General features: G+C 38.4%; 1 protein-coding gene across 2 annotated transcripts in view; it reads right to left on the bottom strand.

Moving 5' to 3' along the window:
* Positions 1-195: 195 nt before the first annotated feature.
* The window catches only part of LAMA4 (laminin subunit alpha 4), a 103,233-nt gene continuing 89,942 nt past the window's right edge, over positions 196-13,486 (bottom strand). For both annotated transcript variants that reach the window (XM_066179378.1, XM_066179379.1), the window contains exons 34-38: positions 12,649-12,808; positions 11,525-11,655; positions 8,680-8,773; positions 7,576-7,695; positions 196-6,126 (exon numbers count right to left, since the gene is read on the bottom strand). In XM_066179378.1, the coding sequence (XP_066035475.1) occupies positions 5,981-6,126; positions 7,576-7,695; positions 8,680-8,773; positions 11,525-11,655; positions 12,649-12,808 (651 nt within the window). In that variant the 3' untranslated portion in view covers positions 196-5,980. The remainder of the gene's footprint in view (positions 6,127-7,575; positions 7,696-8,679; positions 8,774-11,524; positions 11,656-12,648; positions 12,809-13,486) is intronic.

The raw sequence follows: 13,486 nt of genomic DNA, 5'->3' as shown, positions 1-13,486 counted from the left end.
CCGCCGCGAGCGGAACGTGCCATTAGGGAGCGGGGGGCGGGGGGACGGCACGGGGGAGTAGCGATGTGCTCAGGCACTCGGTGAGTCTGAGGGGGGCCTGAGGGGGGCTGCAGGGTCTAGGCTGAGGCCCATGTGCAGGAGGCTTGGCAAAGACCCAAAATAAAGTCTCTGTACGCGAGAACAGAAGTATTTCCGTACGCTACAGTTTATTATCCTTTATGCCTTAAAATGGTGCGATAAAGAAGCGCTTTATTTTCCCCAAATACATAATTCAGAGAAATGGTGTGGAATGTTCGAAACGGTATGGAAGTGCAAATTAAACATTAAGTGAAAAAACGGCCATTTGGAAATGCTGTAACGTACCCTCCCACCCGGCTTGCACATTAAGATCAGTTTCATATTTTGCATATAATTGTCCACAGTGAAAAAGCGAGCAGCGTAGAGATGCTGTTGTCTCAGCATGGTAAGACTGGTCCTCAACACAGCTCAGCTGCGAAATCACAGGATCGTTTAGGTTGGAAAAGACCTTTAAGACCATCAAGTCCAACTGTTAATCCAGCACTGCCAAGTCCAGGACGAAACCAGAAAAGAATGTAGGACCTGCATAGCTTGCAGAAATCTATTTTGTGGCACAGATGGCGTTTCTGCTTCCTGTGGGAGGAAAAAAGCACTTCCATGCAACCCAGTCCATTAGGTTTTATGGCTAAAACCTTCCAACAAAATACCCTTTTCCCAAATTGATTATTTGTAATGCTGGTGTACAAAAAATTTTTGTTAAATAAATTTTTTAGTTGTTTATTTGCTTCTAGACATGACCTGGTATCCTGTAAAGATTAATTGTAGGTCTACAGGGAAATAAAGTTATAGTAAATGATAATTTAGAAAAAACTTCCCTGGAAAGATTATGTATGTATTGCAGCAAATAAAATGTGGTACCATACAATATAAGAATGCATTATATACAAGAAATAGATACACAGACTAATTTCATAAAACTTAATTGAAATCACATTGTTCTTAAGAAAAAGTACTGAGTGGCCCAAGCTTACTCAAGTGTCATGTATGAAATATGTGAAAAGGACCTATGGCTTTAGTGTTAAAGGCATGTTTAGCATGAATAGAGTAACACTGCCTCAAACACATCTTTTCTATAAACTAATCACTAACTAACTATAAACGAATCACTAAGTTTTCTATAAACTATGAACTGCATGAATATTAATCAGGAAAGTAGGTAATAATTTCTCTCTGGACAGACTAGATGTAACCTGTAACTTAATTTTGTTCCCTGTGTTTTTTTGAAGAGGTCCAAACTTGTAGGCTGTGCTCTGTTCTTGCCTTTAGATGTCAAACTGCTTCTATGCTTCTTGCCTACTGTCATGTCCTCAAAGTCTTCTCTTCACATGTCTTCTCGGCCTTAATTAAGGTTAAAAGCAGTACCACATTGTTTATAAGCATTCTAATGCTTAATTGAAATTCTACAGAATCTCTTAATATTACTGTATCTTTCTTTCTTGTGCAATTAGCTCCACTTTCTACTTGTTTTTTAAGTTAGTTGTAGTTTTTGAGTTCTATGTCCCATGAGGATTCAGCTTAGTGAGATTTAATCTATTGAACAAGTTGTTGCAACAAGACACTCTGAACTTCGGCTCCCGGTGCTCTTCAAGTGGTCCGTGAAGGCAAATGTAAAGTGATTACTCTCTCTAAGCCTGGGAACACTGTGGATTGGAGATGCAGCTGGGATTCATGCTCATGTGGAGATATTTTTTAGCTGCCAAAGGTGGTCCAAGGGCAGGAAGTTGATGTGTAGTAGTCAGTTTGGCTTGATGCATATGCTCAGACGTTTAATGAAACAGTCCACTCAACTCTGTGGTAGGAATAATCACACACTTGACTTTCTGTTTTGTTTAGTATAAAATACATGAATCAATACAGGCCCTCTTGGAGACACTTTTGTCTATGTTAATCATTTCATCAACAAACTTATGGTAATATGTGTTTCTTACCCTTAATTTCTTAGTAGCATTTTGCTGATGTGTTATACAGAAATGGTGTTCCACAGCTTTGGAACACAAATTGAATAATTGTATAAATAACTTACTGTGTTATTTAGTGGAAATGAATTGCCATGGACTGCAGTGAATCTATGAATAACCCTTAAATCCCACACTGTAACAAGAGCCAAAAGTACATCACAAGTTAAATATATGTGCTATGATTTCAGCATCTTTTTAATAACAGTCATTGGACTCTTTAGGCCACGTGCTGCTGTAGGGAGAATACACTGGAATTTGAACTAATGTTATCTTTTGATTTATATCAGATCTTGGTTCACATATGAAGGTTTGTGGTTTGTAATTTAATTTTTTTTTCTATTTTTGGTTTGTTCAAGGGTTTTTTAAATTTAGAATTGTTGTATTTTGGGAAATTACTGTCAGGCTTGTAACACTTCATCTTTTATTTTTCTGGTCAGGCTGTTGTCCATACTCTGGATTCTTGAGGAGAAGGGTGTTCTCTACATATCTTGAGATGTAAGAGAAAGAGGGGGCTGAGATCCCATTTAAATCCTCTATTTTGAAGCAGTTTCCTGAGTATTTGATCATGAAATTAGTTTCTTTCTTACACAGTCATGCAAATGTCCAATTTCAGAATATTTTAGGATAGAGTAACAGCGTAGTTGCAGCCCAGATTTAGATAATGGCTATAACAACACTTATTAAAAAACCTTGAAGGTGGCAGAGAAAATTTATAATCTCCTTGGGGTCTGTGCTCATTTTTTGTAGGCTTTCTTCAGAATTTAGATAGTTCTATTCATGTTAAAAATGGAAATGGACAATCTGACAATGTAGCTCAGAACTTGAAGGTTTTTCCCAAATCTTTTGTACTTTGAAGCTATAATTTTTAAGATAGATACAGAAGGAAAATTGAATTCTGGGAAGATTTCTGCTTAGGCAGTTGCCTTCTCTTAAAAACCAGCAGCCTTGAAATGAGTGCAGAGGTATGTGCAATATAATGCATCACATACTGGCTTTCTTTGGCACATATGAAATGGTGATTTTAAGGTCTATGTGGATGTTTCGGGTAGGGAAATTTGCATTTTTTTCTGCTCTCTCCTGAGTCTGCAAGTATCCTCTGGTTTCTACAGTTTTTCTTTGGAAACCCTGTTCTGCAGAGGGAAAACCCACATCTCTGAAGCCTAGAAGGGGAAATTGAGGGAGACATCCTCCAAAATAGTGCTGTGTTTGATTAGCTGGTGATATAGTAAAGAGAAGTAAATTAAATAGTAGCAGTTTATGAATTTTAATTAGTTTTTATTCACATACTGTTTTAGTATATTTTTAGTTTTCCATATATGAAGTATGCAAAGGACTGATTAAATCAGAAAAATCATTCTTAAATGTAAATCCATAGAACGAAACCAAATCACATTGCAGCAAATATGGCTAAGTGAAATATTGTTTATTCACAGAGCTTGGATGTGGATATGAGAAGATATGCTTCAGTCTGAAGTAGGTGTGAGACAGAGAAACATTCCAAGTATGTGTGTACCAGTTAACACACAATGCTCCACTTAATACCAGCATTCACTAAACTCTGATGCTCTTAGGGGGCACAAGCATTTGCTATTCCTGGCTATCTCTGCTGAGCAGCTGCAGGCAACTCAAAAGGAATTTCAGTAATCCTTGTAACCAACCTATCTAAGCAGGGAATCTGCTGTTCTTTTCTCTTCAGCAGTAGGGTCCTGGAGACCAGGGCCTGAGGAAGCTTAGCTCAGGCTTTGGTGTCATGAGCTTTTTTGAGCCCATCTAACAACTCACTGGTATTGGGAGGAAAGAGACTTCCTTTTTTACCCCTGCTTCCAGCTGCACTGCCCTCACACCATCCATGGCCTCTGTAATCACTGGGAATCCATCTCACTGCTCTGAGGACATTTGCCCTCAACACCAATAAAAAAATTTCCCAAAGCAAATCCCTAAATTTTCTAAACCTAGTAAAAGTTCCCTTTATGGTTAGTAGTTGAGAACAGGAAAAAGCTGAGCAAGCATACTGGTTTTGGTGCCTGAGATAAACATGACATTTGAAGGCAGCTGGATTTAGGGATCCATGCCTGATCCAGTGAGATTGCAGGGGGATAGTCTTACTGCTTGCTTCTCAAGTATGAACAGTGGGCTTTGGAGTGATGAAAAGAAGGGTCTATAATCACTCCCATGTGAAGGGGGTGTCTGTAAACTTAGAGTTGGAAAGGGAAGCAGTCCTTGGAGCATATTGCCTGAGAACTGCAGGGAAGAGAAAGGTGGATGTGTTCAGGAGAAGGCAAGCAGAAGAGGAATGGGGCTGAAAGTATGAGCAGAGCTGACAAGGCTGGGGAGAGGCAGTGGCTACTGGGGCCACTCTGTGTTCACTTACCACCCAACACTGGACTCTAGAGACAAGTGGAGAGTCCGTGATGGGGTCCCAGCTGCTAGAGAGTTCCTGGGTCTGTGTATCCAGAGGTTGCAGTTCTTTATTCAGAGTAAGCAAAGTCTGCTGCAGTGCGTCAAAACCCTTTTTTCACCCTACTGAGAGCAGCAGGGAAGCTGCTGATTGGTGCTTATGTATGTATCTTGTTCTGGTGGTTCTTCCATCTGTCCATGCTTTCAAGATCCTTGGATTCCAGGTTTCATTTGTGTGTTTTCCAGATGCATTCTTATTAATTTTCAGTCTCTAGGGTGTTGTCCTTGATTTTCACATTTCATAGTTTCCTGCTTTGCAGCTGGTCATGTTTTGAGTTGGTTCCAGCAATGATTTGCTCAGCAACCATGAAACTTTCTATAACGTTACTTTATTCTTTAAAGAAAAGAAAGCTAAATGGCTTTGATACCTTGTAGGTGATGACTGAAGAGACTAAGTTTTCCAAGTGACTTGTGTCTGTTTGGTGTGCACGCCTACTGTGAGTTGAACCCTACCATTAACTTCCATCTACCTTCTATGGTTATAAGAAAGCTCACATTTGCAGCGCTTTGCCTTCTGTTTACATCTTCGCGTTTCACTCTTAGTTCCTCTGCAGAAGCATATCTTTCAAAGGAACATGTTCCTTGTTGGAGGATTACTGCTGTAAACTGAAGTCCTGCAGGAGTGTCACTGGGAAGTGATGTTCTTGTATGATAAGGGAGTCACCTGAAAGTGTGACTGTGATTCTGCTTTCCATGCTTAATGTTTACTTGTGTACCATTAGTGCAAATGAGATCACAATGAGATCGTGAATTTAGTGCTGTGTTTGTATGTAAGTGCATTCAGAGAAAACAACTTGAAATTTGGAATTGTCTCTAAGGCAAGCATTACTCTAAAATTACCTAGTTTAGGTAAATGAACATATATATAAAACATCTGTCTTAAAAGATATACATTCTCTCTTCATATTGTGCTAGAACATATCCATGAAGTCTAGAATTGGAATAAAATTCTTAATTTTTCATTGTTTTTAAGCTTACATAATTAGTATACTCTCTTCCCCTCATTTTATTTGAGGAATATAAATGAGTTGAATGGAAAATTAAAAATATATAGTAAGATCTTTGAACAATATTTGCAATGTAAATCTATTATCTAGCTTTATTCTTAATGTGCACTAGCAGATCTTTTTCTGTGGAACAAAGGGTGACTAAGATATGGAATGAAATTATGTAGAAGATCTATTTTGAAAGTAACATATTTAATATAATTTTAATCTCTTTCATAAGCTCATATTTTCATGTAACAGACTGGCCACACATACACTATAAGAAATGGTAAAGCTCACTCTTGTGGTATATTAAGAGAAGTGCAGAAGCAACAGCTTTTATTCTTCAGTGATTTTTGTTTGCATGTAAATATTAGAAGTGACCCTCCCCTTCCTGCTTTCTGTAGATGTAGTTGTGATATTTTCATTCTTCTTGTCTTGCTGTTTCTTTTGTTCTAGTTTTCTTTCTAAGGAACTTTTCAGAGTCGATGCAGTGGACTATCAGGCTGCTGGACAGGTATTAATGCTTACAGCACCGCTGACCAAAGCTGCTTTACTAAAGCTCACTGGTTTTTCATCGATCATGAAGTTACGAATGCAGCCAATGAAGGAATTGCGTGTAGTCAGGCTTGATGTGAGCAGAGACTCTGGAAGAAGGAGATTAAAAAAATTAATTAAACAAAAATTTAGAGCTCCTGTTGGGCAAAACAGTCAGTTTGGTGGGAGAATCTTTAAACTTTGCCTACTAAGTGCAGCTCTTGTGAATCTTCTTTTAAAACTTTTGGCCTACTGCTGGTGTCTAGAGGCCATTAAAGTAGGGTTAGTTATCTACAGTTATGTAAAATTCTTGATACTATATTATCAATAGAGACATGATTTTGCATTTTTTGACAACTACATTTTCTTTTAAGTAACAGAGTAGATGGGTCCCAGTGTCTGCTTCTGTAATTTAACATCACATGTATTGTCATCTGTATATGATTTGTTAGTTTGCATTCATTTGGCTGTGTCTGCATGGCATTATTTAGTATTGTATCTCATTTGTTGTTGTGAAGTTCTGTGTAAGAGTTTCCTGTGCCAGGCTGATAATAGCATTATAGAGCCAATGTATGGCATTGCTTTAGTATTCTATAATTAATGTAGAAATAGAAGGCTCTATTATGAAGCAGAACAGCATTTGCAATTACCCCTTTATATTACCTCTCTGGGAAGAGTTCTGTCCTAATAAAATTCTAGTTTGGATTTAAAGAGTGAGCAGGCATCTGTGCATAGATTTCATTATTCCCTTTTGGCTCATTTTACCTCCTGGTAGTGTGAGATGGATGTGAACACCGCACACTCAAGCCACAAATCCAAGATAAGCATTGGGATGAATTTTGTACTTAGAGCTGTTAATGATTGACATGCAAGGCTCAGAGAAATAGTGCTACATGTTTTCAATGAGAAATATACTGGAGTTGACTTAAAAATTGAATCACGTAGTGTTGATTACAGTTTGTATATGAACCCCAACAGAGTAGCTCTGTCCGTTGAATAAGGGAAGGAAATGTGGAAATCTTGGCCCATGCTACACAGATGGTCTGTGAGTCACAAATGCACAGGAGCAGAAGTCTGTCTGACAGAAACCCCCAGTAAGAAAAAGAATCTCTGTGTTTTTTTTTTGTTCAAAGATGGCATTGCTTGAGAAAGAGGAAAGAAGCCTACCAGCAACTAAACCTTGGGACTCCAGTTTCAGTAACAGTGAGCTTCCAATCCCATAAATATATAAATCACTTTTTAAAAAAACAGTAAGCCCATATGGGAAGGAAAAAATAGAAAAAAAAGAAATTTTGTTTGTAGTTGGCTGACTTCTCTACTGAATCCATACCTTACGCTCCAGCAGCTGTGAATGTTTTAATTTCAATGAAGCAACACATCTTTTTCTTTGAGAACTTGAGGCAGAACGGTTATGATCAGTTCTTGAGCCTTTGAATTTACCAGGTTGTTCACATATTTTGTTCTTTTTTGTGATAAAAACTTAGTCTTTATGCCTTCTCTGGAAACAGGGCTGAAATCATGACATGAAACCATGTCTCACAAAGATATCATAAACGTACCTGGTACACCTCCAATAAACACTGGCTCCCTGTGGTCAATTGCCTTTGGATTTAGTGGCCCTACCACATGGTTGACTTCAGAGTCTACATCCAGCTGCACCACATTTGCGTCTCTAATGACTGAAAGGAGAAGGAACAGGGATCAGCAAGAAGTAGCACATGAGTTTTTTATGACAGACAGGAATTATCTGTTTGGTGTGAGTAGTTGATTTCATTTTTGCTAGATTGGGTGCGGGCCATCAGTGACAGTTTGTGAGCAAATTCTGGCATAGAGCAGGGACAATGGAAGATACAGTGGGAGCAAGGGTGCTTTTGAGTGGGGCTCTTGAGCACTGGTGGCAGTGTTCAGGCTCCAGGTTATGGGCGTACAATAGCTTGTGGCTTAGAAAAACTGCCCAATCACTCCCAGTCAGGCATGCATTAGAATACAGTGAGGCTTCTCCCTTTCTTGTGCCTGGAATTCCTCCAGATGGAAACCAGAATGCTTGTGGAAAGGGTGCAGACTCAGATCTCTTCTGCAGTGATAGTGGAAGACATCCTAAATCAGCATATAGACAGGAAGATGAGGGAGTTCAAAGTACCCAGGGTTTAGAAGTATTTTTTGAATTTCAAAACCAGGAAAGAAGGATGACTGTCTGGTGCATAGGGAAAATCTCGTCTGTAGAGATCTCTCTATTGTGAGCAAAAGGTTCCCCACATCTGTCTTGTTATTTGACTTTTAAGGGCAGCATATACTTGTGCCTACTGCATTATAGCAACTTAGTTAATCTCTAATTGGGAAAGGAAGAATATAATCTGGTATATGAATTAGGAAAGGTAGCCAGCATTTTAGCTAGGCTGCTTTCTGTTCTTTGAACATGGAGCTTCCATCTTTGTTCTTATCTTTGTAGGAACCTGTGCTTGCCCTCCCAGGAAGCTATACAGTTCTGTGTCTGAGGCATTTATAAGACTGTGTCTTTCACACAAACCTGGGTCTTGGCAGGTGAAAAAGAAGAACTGAAAATACTTCTACACTGCCAGTGCTCTAGACCATGGAGATGGATATGTGGGAAGGAAGAGATGGGCTCTGTTACCTTAAATAGGGGATGATCACCTTTTACTGACCTGCAATTCGATGCCACCTGCCATCGCAGAGACTCTGTTTCAGTGTCACTGAAGTTGAAAAATCCTTGATTCCATTATTCAGTTTCACAGTAACCTGAGGGAAAAGTAACGTAATTGTCACTGTAAACCCCTCCTTTTCTTTTTTTACCTTTTGCTGTAATATTGTTGTATTTTCCACTCAAAACATGTCAAGTATCCAAGAGAAAGGAAAACACGACTTCATTAAATTCTTCAAAATAAAGTACCTTTTAACCCCAAATTTAGTGGTTTTTAAATTTTATTTTATTTTATTTTTTTAAAGTTTTTCAGATTCTATAGTTCTGAGATATTCCTAATTATCTCAAGGAAGGGTTCAAAAAAGATTTAAAAATAAGAGTAATTTCACTAATTTACTAGGACCTCTACTTTATAATTTCCTATGTGGTAAATTAGTGTTTAGAGCCATCAGATGATGTTTTAGGCATCTTGCTAGCCACCTACTAAGGAAAACAGTCCTGAAAAACCCAAGTATAAACAAGCAGAAAATATATGAGAAAGGAATACATGGCAAATTCAAGAATTACTTTTAAGTTACTTGTTCAAGCTCACCAGTAAGTTTCTAGCAGAGCTAGAAAGTGAACCAAATTCTGAATTTTGCACCTCTGCTTTAGTTAATGGATTAATAGCTTTTTGCATGGAAATGTTCCAGCACCAGCAAAACAGTGTTGTGTCCCTGTTGTGGGACATGAGATTCCTGGTAGAGACTGCCAGAGAACTCCACACTCTGAGTCCAACCACTCAGGCTTTTCAAATGTTGAAGTAGTCCCTGATTATGCTGGCATTATGTTGACTGTAAATCACAGAATCATAGAATGGTTTGGATTGGAAGGGACCTTAAAAATCATCTTGTTCCAACACCCCCTTGTTGTGGACAGGAACACCTTTCATGAGGTCAGGTTGCTCAGAGTCACATCCAACCTGCCCCTCAACATTTAATGGGATGGGGCATCCACATCTTTTTTTGGGCAACCTGTTCCAGTGCCTCACCACCCTCACAGTAAAGAATTTCCTCCTAATATCTAATCTAAATCTACTCTCAGTTTGAAGCCAATCCTCCTTGTCCTGTCACTACGTGCCCTTGTAAATAGTCTCTCGCAGGGAAACAACTTCTATTTAATTCTAGAGGGTCTCTGTTTTGATGCAGTTGGAACAAAGAGATATTATTTTTTTCCCCAGAAGGGCACCAACCAACACAATTAAAATGATCCTCATGTTCTCTTTCATTCACCTTTGTACAAAATGTATAGATTAAAGCAAATAAAGAATCATGGGAGAAAGTGACTCCTTAATAAATCACCCAGACAAGCTGTACTGATAGGGATGCGTACATTTAAAAAATGAATTAAAGTTGCTGATCTTATTTGCCCAGCAAAATGGTTTTCACAAAACAGGTCCTTTGTAATGCATTCAAAGGGAGCAGATAGTTAATGCTAAAGAAACACAGGCAAAGGAAGGTACAGAACTGCTTCAGTGACAAGCAGGGAAGTGCTGCTTTTCCAGGGTGAATTTTGTTTATGTGTTGCGTTTGCATTATACAGGAAGTGAGGCGTGAAACGGTAAGTGAAGCAGCCCCTTTTGTTAGACCAGTTGGTACAGTTGGGAAAACCAAACAAATTATTGGACATGCAGGCCTTTGGTTAGAACTTTACATAAGAAGGGCTATACTGGACCGGTTCTGTACAAATGCAGCTTATAAGTGTGGAATGATACACATCAGCACTGCGTGCTTAAGAATTTATCTGTTAGGTCACCAAGGACTAGATACAGGGATAAGAATGGGCTTCATCTTACCTAATCAGCTGTCAAAAGTTAAATGCCTAACTGAAGCACCTGTTCTCTCTATAGCCAATATAGAAAACATAAATTCTTTGAATAACAGCTCATTTAGTCACCTAATTAGACACCTGCTTTAGGATAGGATGAATCATGATGTTGAACTGTTTACTCAGTCATTCTGCTGGTAGGTGCCTGCTCTCGCAGAAGAGGTGAGAGTGTTTCCTCAGGTGATGCATTTCTAACTGAGGTACAGCCAGCCTCACTTAAATACCTTTCCACTTTGATTGACAGGAGCATCACAGTGTTTGAAGAACGTCCGCACTGCTTAGTCTCTTTACTGTGCCCTGAGTTTCTCCTCTGCAGGAAAGACCAAAAAACTGCCAAGATTTCCTATGCTTAAAATCTTTCCTTGTGTTGTTCACTTAAGACTGAAATTTATCACTGTATGTGTGCATGAAAAGATCCAGATTTTATCAATGAACACAGTAAAAAATAAAGCAATAGCAACAACTATATGGTGAGTTAATTTCAAACCTCTCTCCTTCATTTGAAATGCAGAGCCTGTAGAAACCAGGCCAACAGACAATCAGAACTTTTCCTTTCCCTCACACATATATCTGATAAAGAAAGAAGAGACTGAGTATAACTCAGACTTATATTTAAGAAATAAGAAATAAAAAATTATTGATAGTTACCTTGTAACTGTGATACATTTTTAATGTGTGGGTGAAAGACCAGTGCCAAAGAGTCAGTGCTTTTGCTTCTTTTCAGCTGATAACAAAATATTTATGGCTTGTATTAGTAAAGTGATCTGCTTTTGTCTCAGGTGTTATTTTTAGTATTTAAAATTTCAAATTTTCTGTATTTTAAAATAAATATTTGGTTTGGCTAATCTAAGCTGTTTTTATATTTAGGGGAGAGGTAAGAATCAGTTAATGGCAAATTTGTAAGACAAAATCTGCATGGAGCAAAGCCCAGGTCGGTGGAAGAGAAACCAGTCAAGGCAGTGGAGGAGATGTGGCCTTCATACCTGTCCATTTCTCATGTGCATATTCAGATACTCTCCATTCACGCTGTGACCATGCAATAGGATTCCTGAGCTGCTTCGGGGACGTATTTCAAAAACAACTTCAAATTTCAGGCCTAAACTGAAGGATTCATCTGTGAGGTAAAAAGAATAAAATTATTTTGTACGGAGTTAGTGATGAAATTGGACATTTATTCAAAGTAGAACATCAAACTCAAGGTGGATTTTATTTGTCCTTAGAACTATTGAAATGTGAGACAGCATGGTGTGCTCTCAATGACCCATTTCAACTTCTATTTTGACTGTGTTTGCTTGGAATGCTAGTAAAGGTTTATTTACTTTTCTCATTATTTAAAAAAATGCATTTTGTTCAAAAATATTTCTTTGCAATGAAATGGACAGCAGAAAGTAAATGGTCTGTATTTTTTGGCAGTTTCTTATTCCGCAATTTTCTGGACACTCAGCAGTCATTATTGAGTGAGTGGGAGTTCACTTGGGCTTTGATGATTCAGCAGGAGAAACTCCCTTTTTCAAACTGGTGACAGGCCAGGGAGCAAATTAGAAACACTTGTTGGATTCTTCTTGGTGCTGCCAGTGAATGGGGTTGTGCAATTTCCTTTCTTGTTCAGATCAGAGCCTGTGTGACCGAAACACCCTCATAAAACTCTTCCTGGAACACGGCAGGTCTAAATGACAGAAAAGATGTGTCCTGTCATGCTAGTTTTGCATGAAGACATGCTGAAAACATTTCTGTAGGATTTTTTAAATTGCATGATGTTTTATTAATTAAAAAAAATAAGGGATGACCATTTGATGTTGTACTTGGTTTTGGCCGCATTGACTTCTATGATAATTTTGAGCATATTATGGTCTGTTCCCTTATTAAAATTATTCTTATTTGAAATACATACATACATACAGATGTGTTTACCTAACAACTTGTAAGTTTCACAGTGACATTGTGACCTGTCAATACCATCTGCTTACCACAATGATGATCTGTTTCAGATAATCCTTACAGCTCACAGCCTTAGAAATTACCACACCCTTTAGTGAAAAATGCCATTCTGAAGCACAATGAATACTACAGTCCTATTTTGGGATACATTTGTTTAGGAGTATATTACCAAGAACGACATATCCTCCTTCTGACGAAAAGTATGTTCCTGCTTCTGATGGGCCTTCAAAGCAAGGTGTTACGCTAAATGTCTGCGAAGCTGAAGTGAGTGATCTTCCATTGAGCTGTAAGTTGCTGAGACAACCACTGAAGCTATAGACAGAATTAATCTGAGGGGTAAAAAAACCCTTGATTAGTAAATAAACTGTGAAAGGAAATAGATTCTTCTGTCCTTATTTTTACTTGTTTATAAGCTCTAAGGCTGTGATTGTCTGGCACATCAGTTTTGAACTAAAAAACAATTTCCAGAGAAGGGAAGCAGGATGAATGATTCTCATAGCCTCTCATGTCTTTTTGATGACTTCAGGGAAATTCCAGCTTGTGTTTTTTTCTCAAACAGTCCTTACTGAACTGTGAGAAACAAAGCACAACTAGGGCAAGGCAGTGCCATACATACAGCTCATAGCCTCAAGGCAAGACAGGGGTCTACTTTCTACTTTTTCAGAGTAGTTTATCAATCTTGTTAGGCACATAACACTAAAGATTGCCTTGAAAGAGACTGTTATGTTCATTTTTGGTTTAACACTCCTTTCCATATACTTCATTACCAAGCTGTAGAACAGAATCCTGACCTCTAGGTATTGTCCTTAAAACAGAGGTACTAGGAGAACATCAAAATATATCCAAAACTCATTCTGTATCTGAGACCTCAGGGTGAAATTGATCTTGCCTAATGTTACTTGTCTCATCTAATTTTGGATGTCACTAGGATTTTTCTGTTCCTCATGGACCATTGTTTTCCTAGCTGCTGCTGCAAGGCCATGGAAGCTTAACCCAGCTACCACCAG

The sequence above is a fragment of the Chamaea fasciata genome, unplaced genomic scaffold (genome assembly GCF_029207755.1).
Source record: "Chamaea fasciata isolate MVZ Bird 193981 ecotype frontalis unplaced genomic scaffold, bChaFas1.0.hap1 SCAF_3, whole genome shotgun sequence".
Lineage (NCBI taxonomy): Eukaryota > Metazoa > Chordata > Aves > Passeriformes > Sylviidae > Chamaea > Chamaea fasciata.
Note: the sequence above shows the minus strand (reverse complement) of the source record. Positions and strands in the feature narration are given on the sequence as shown.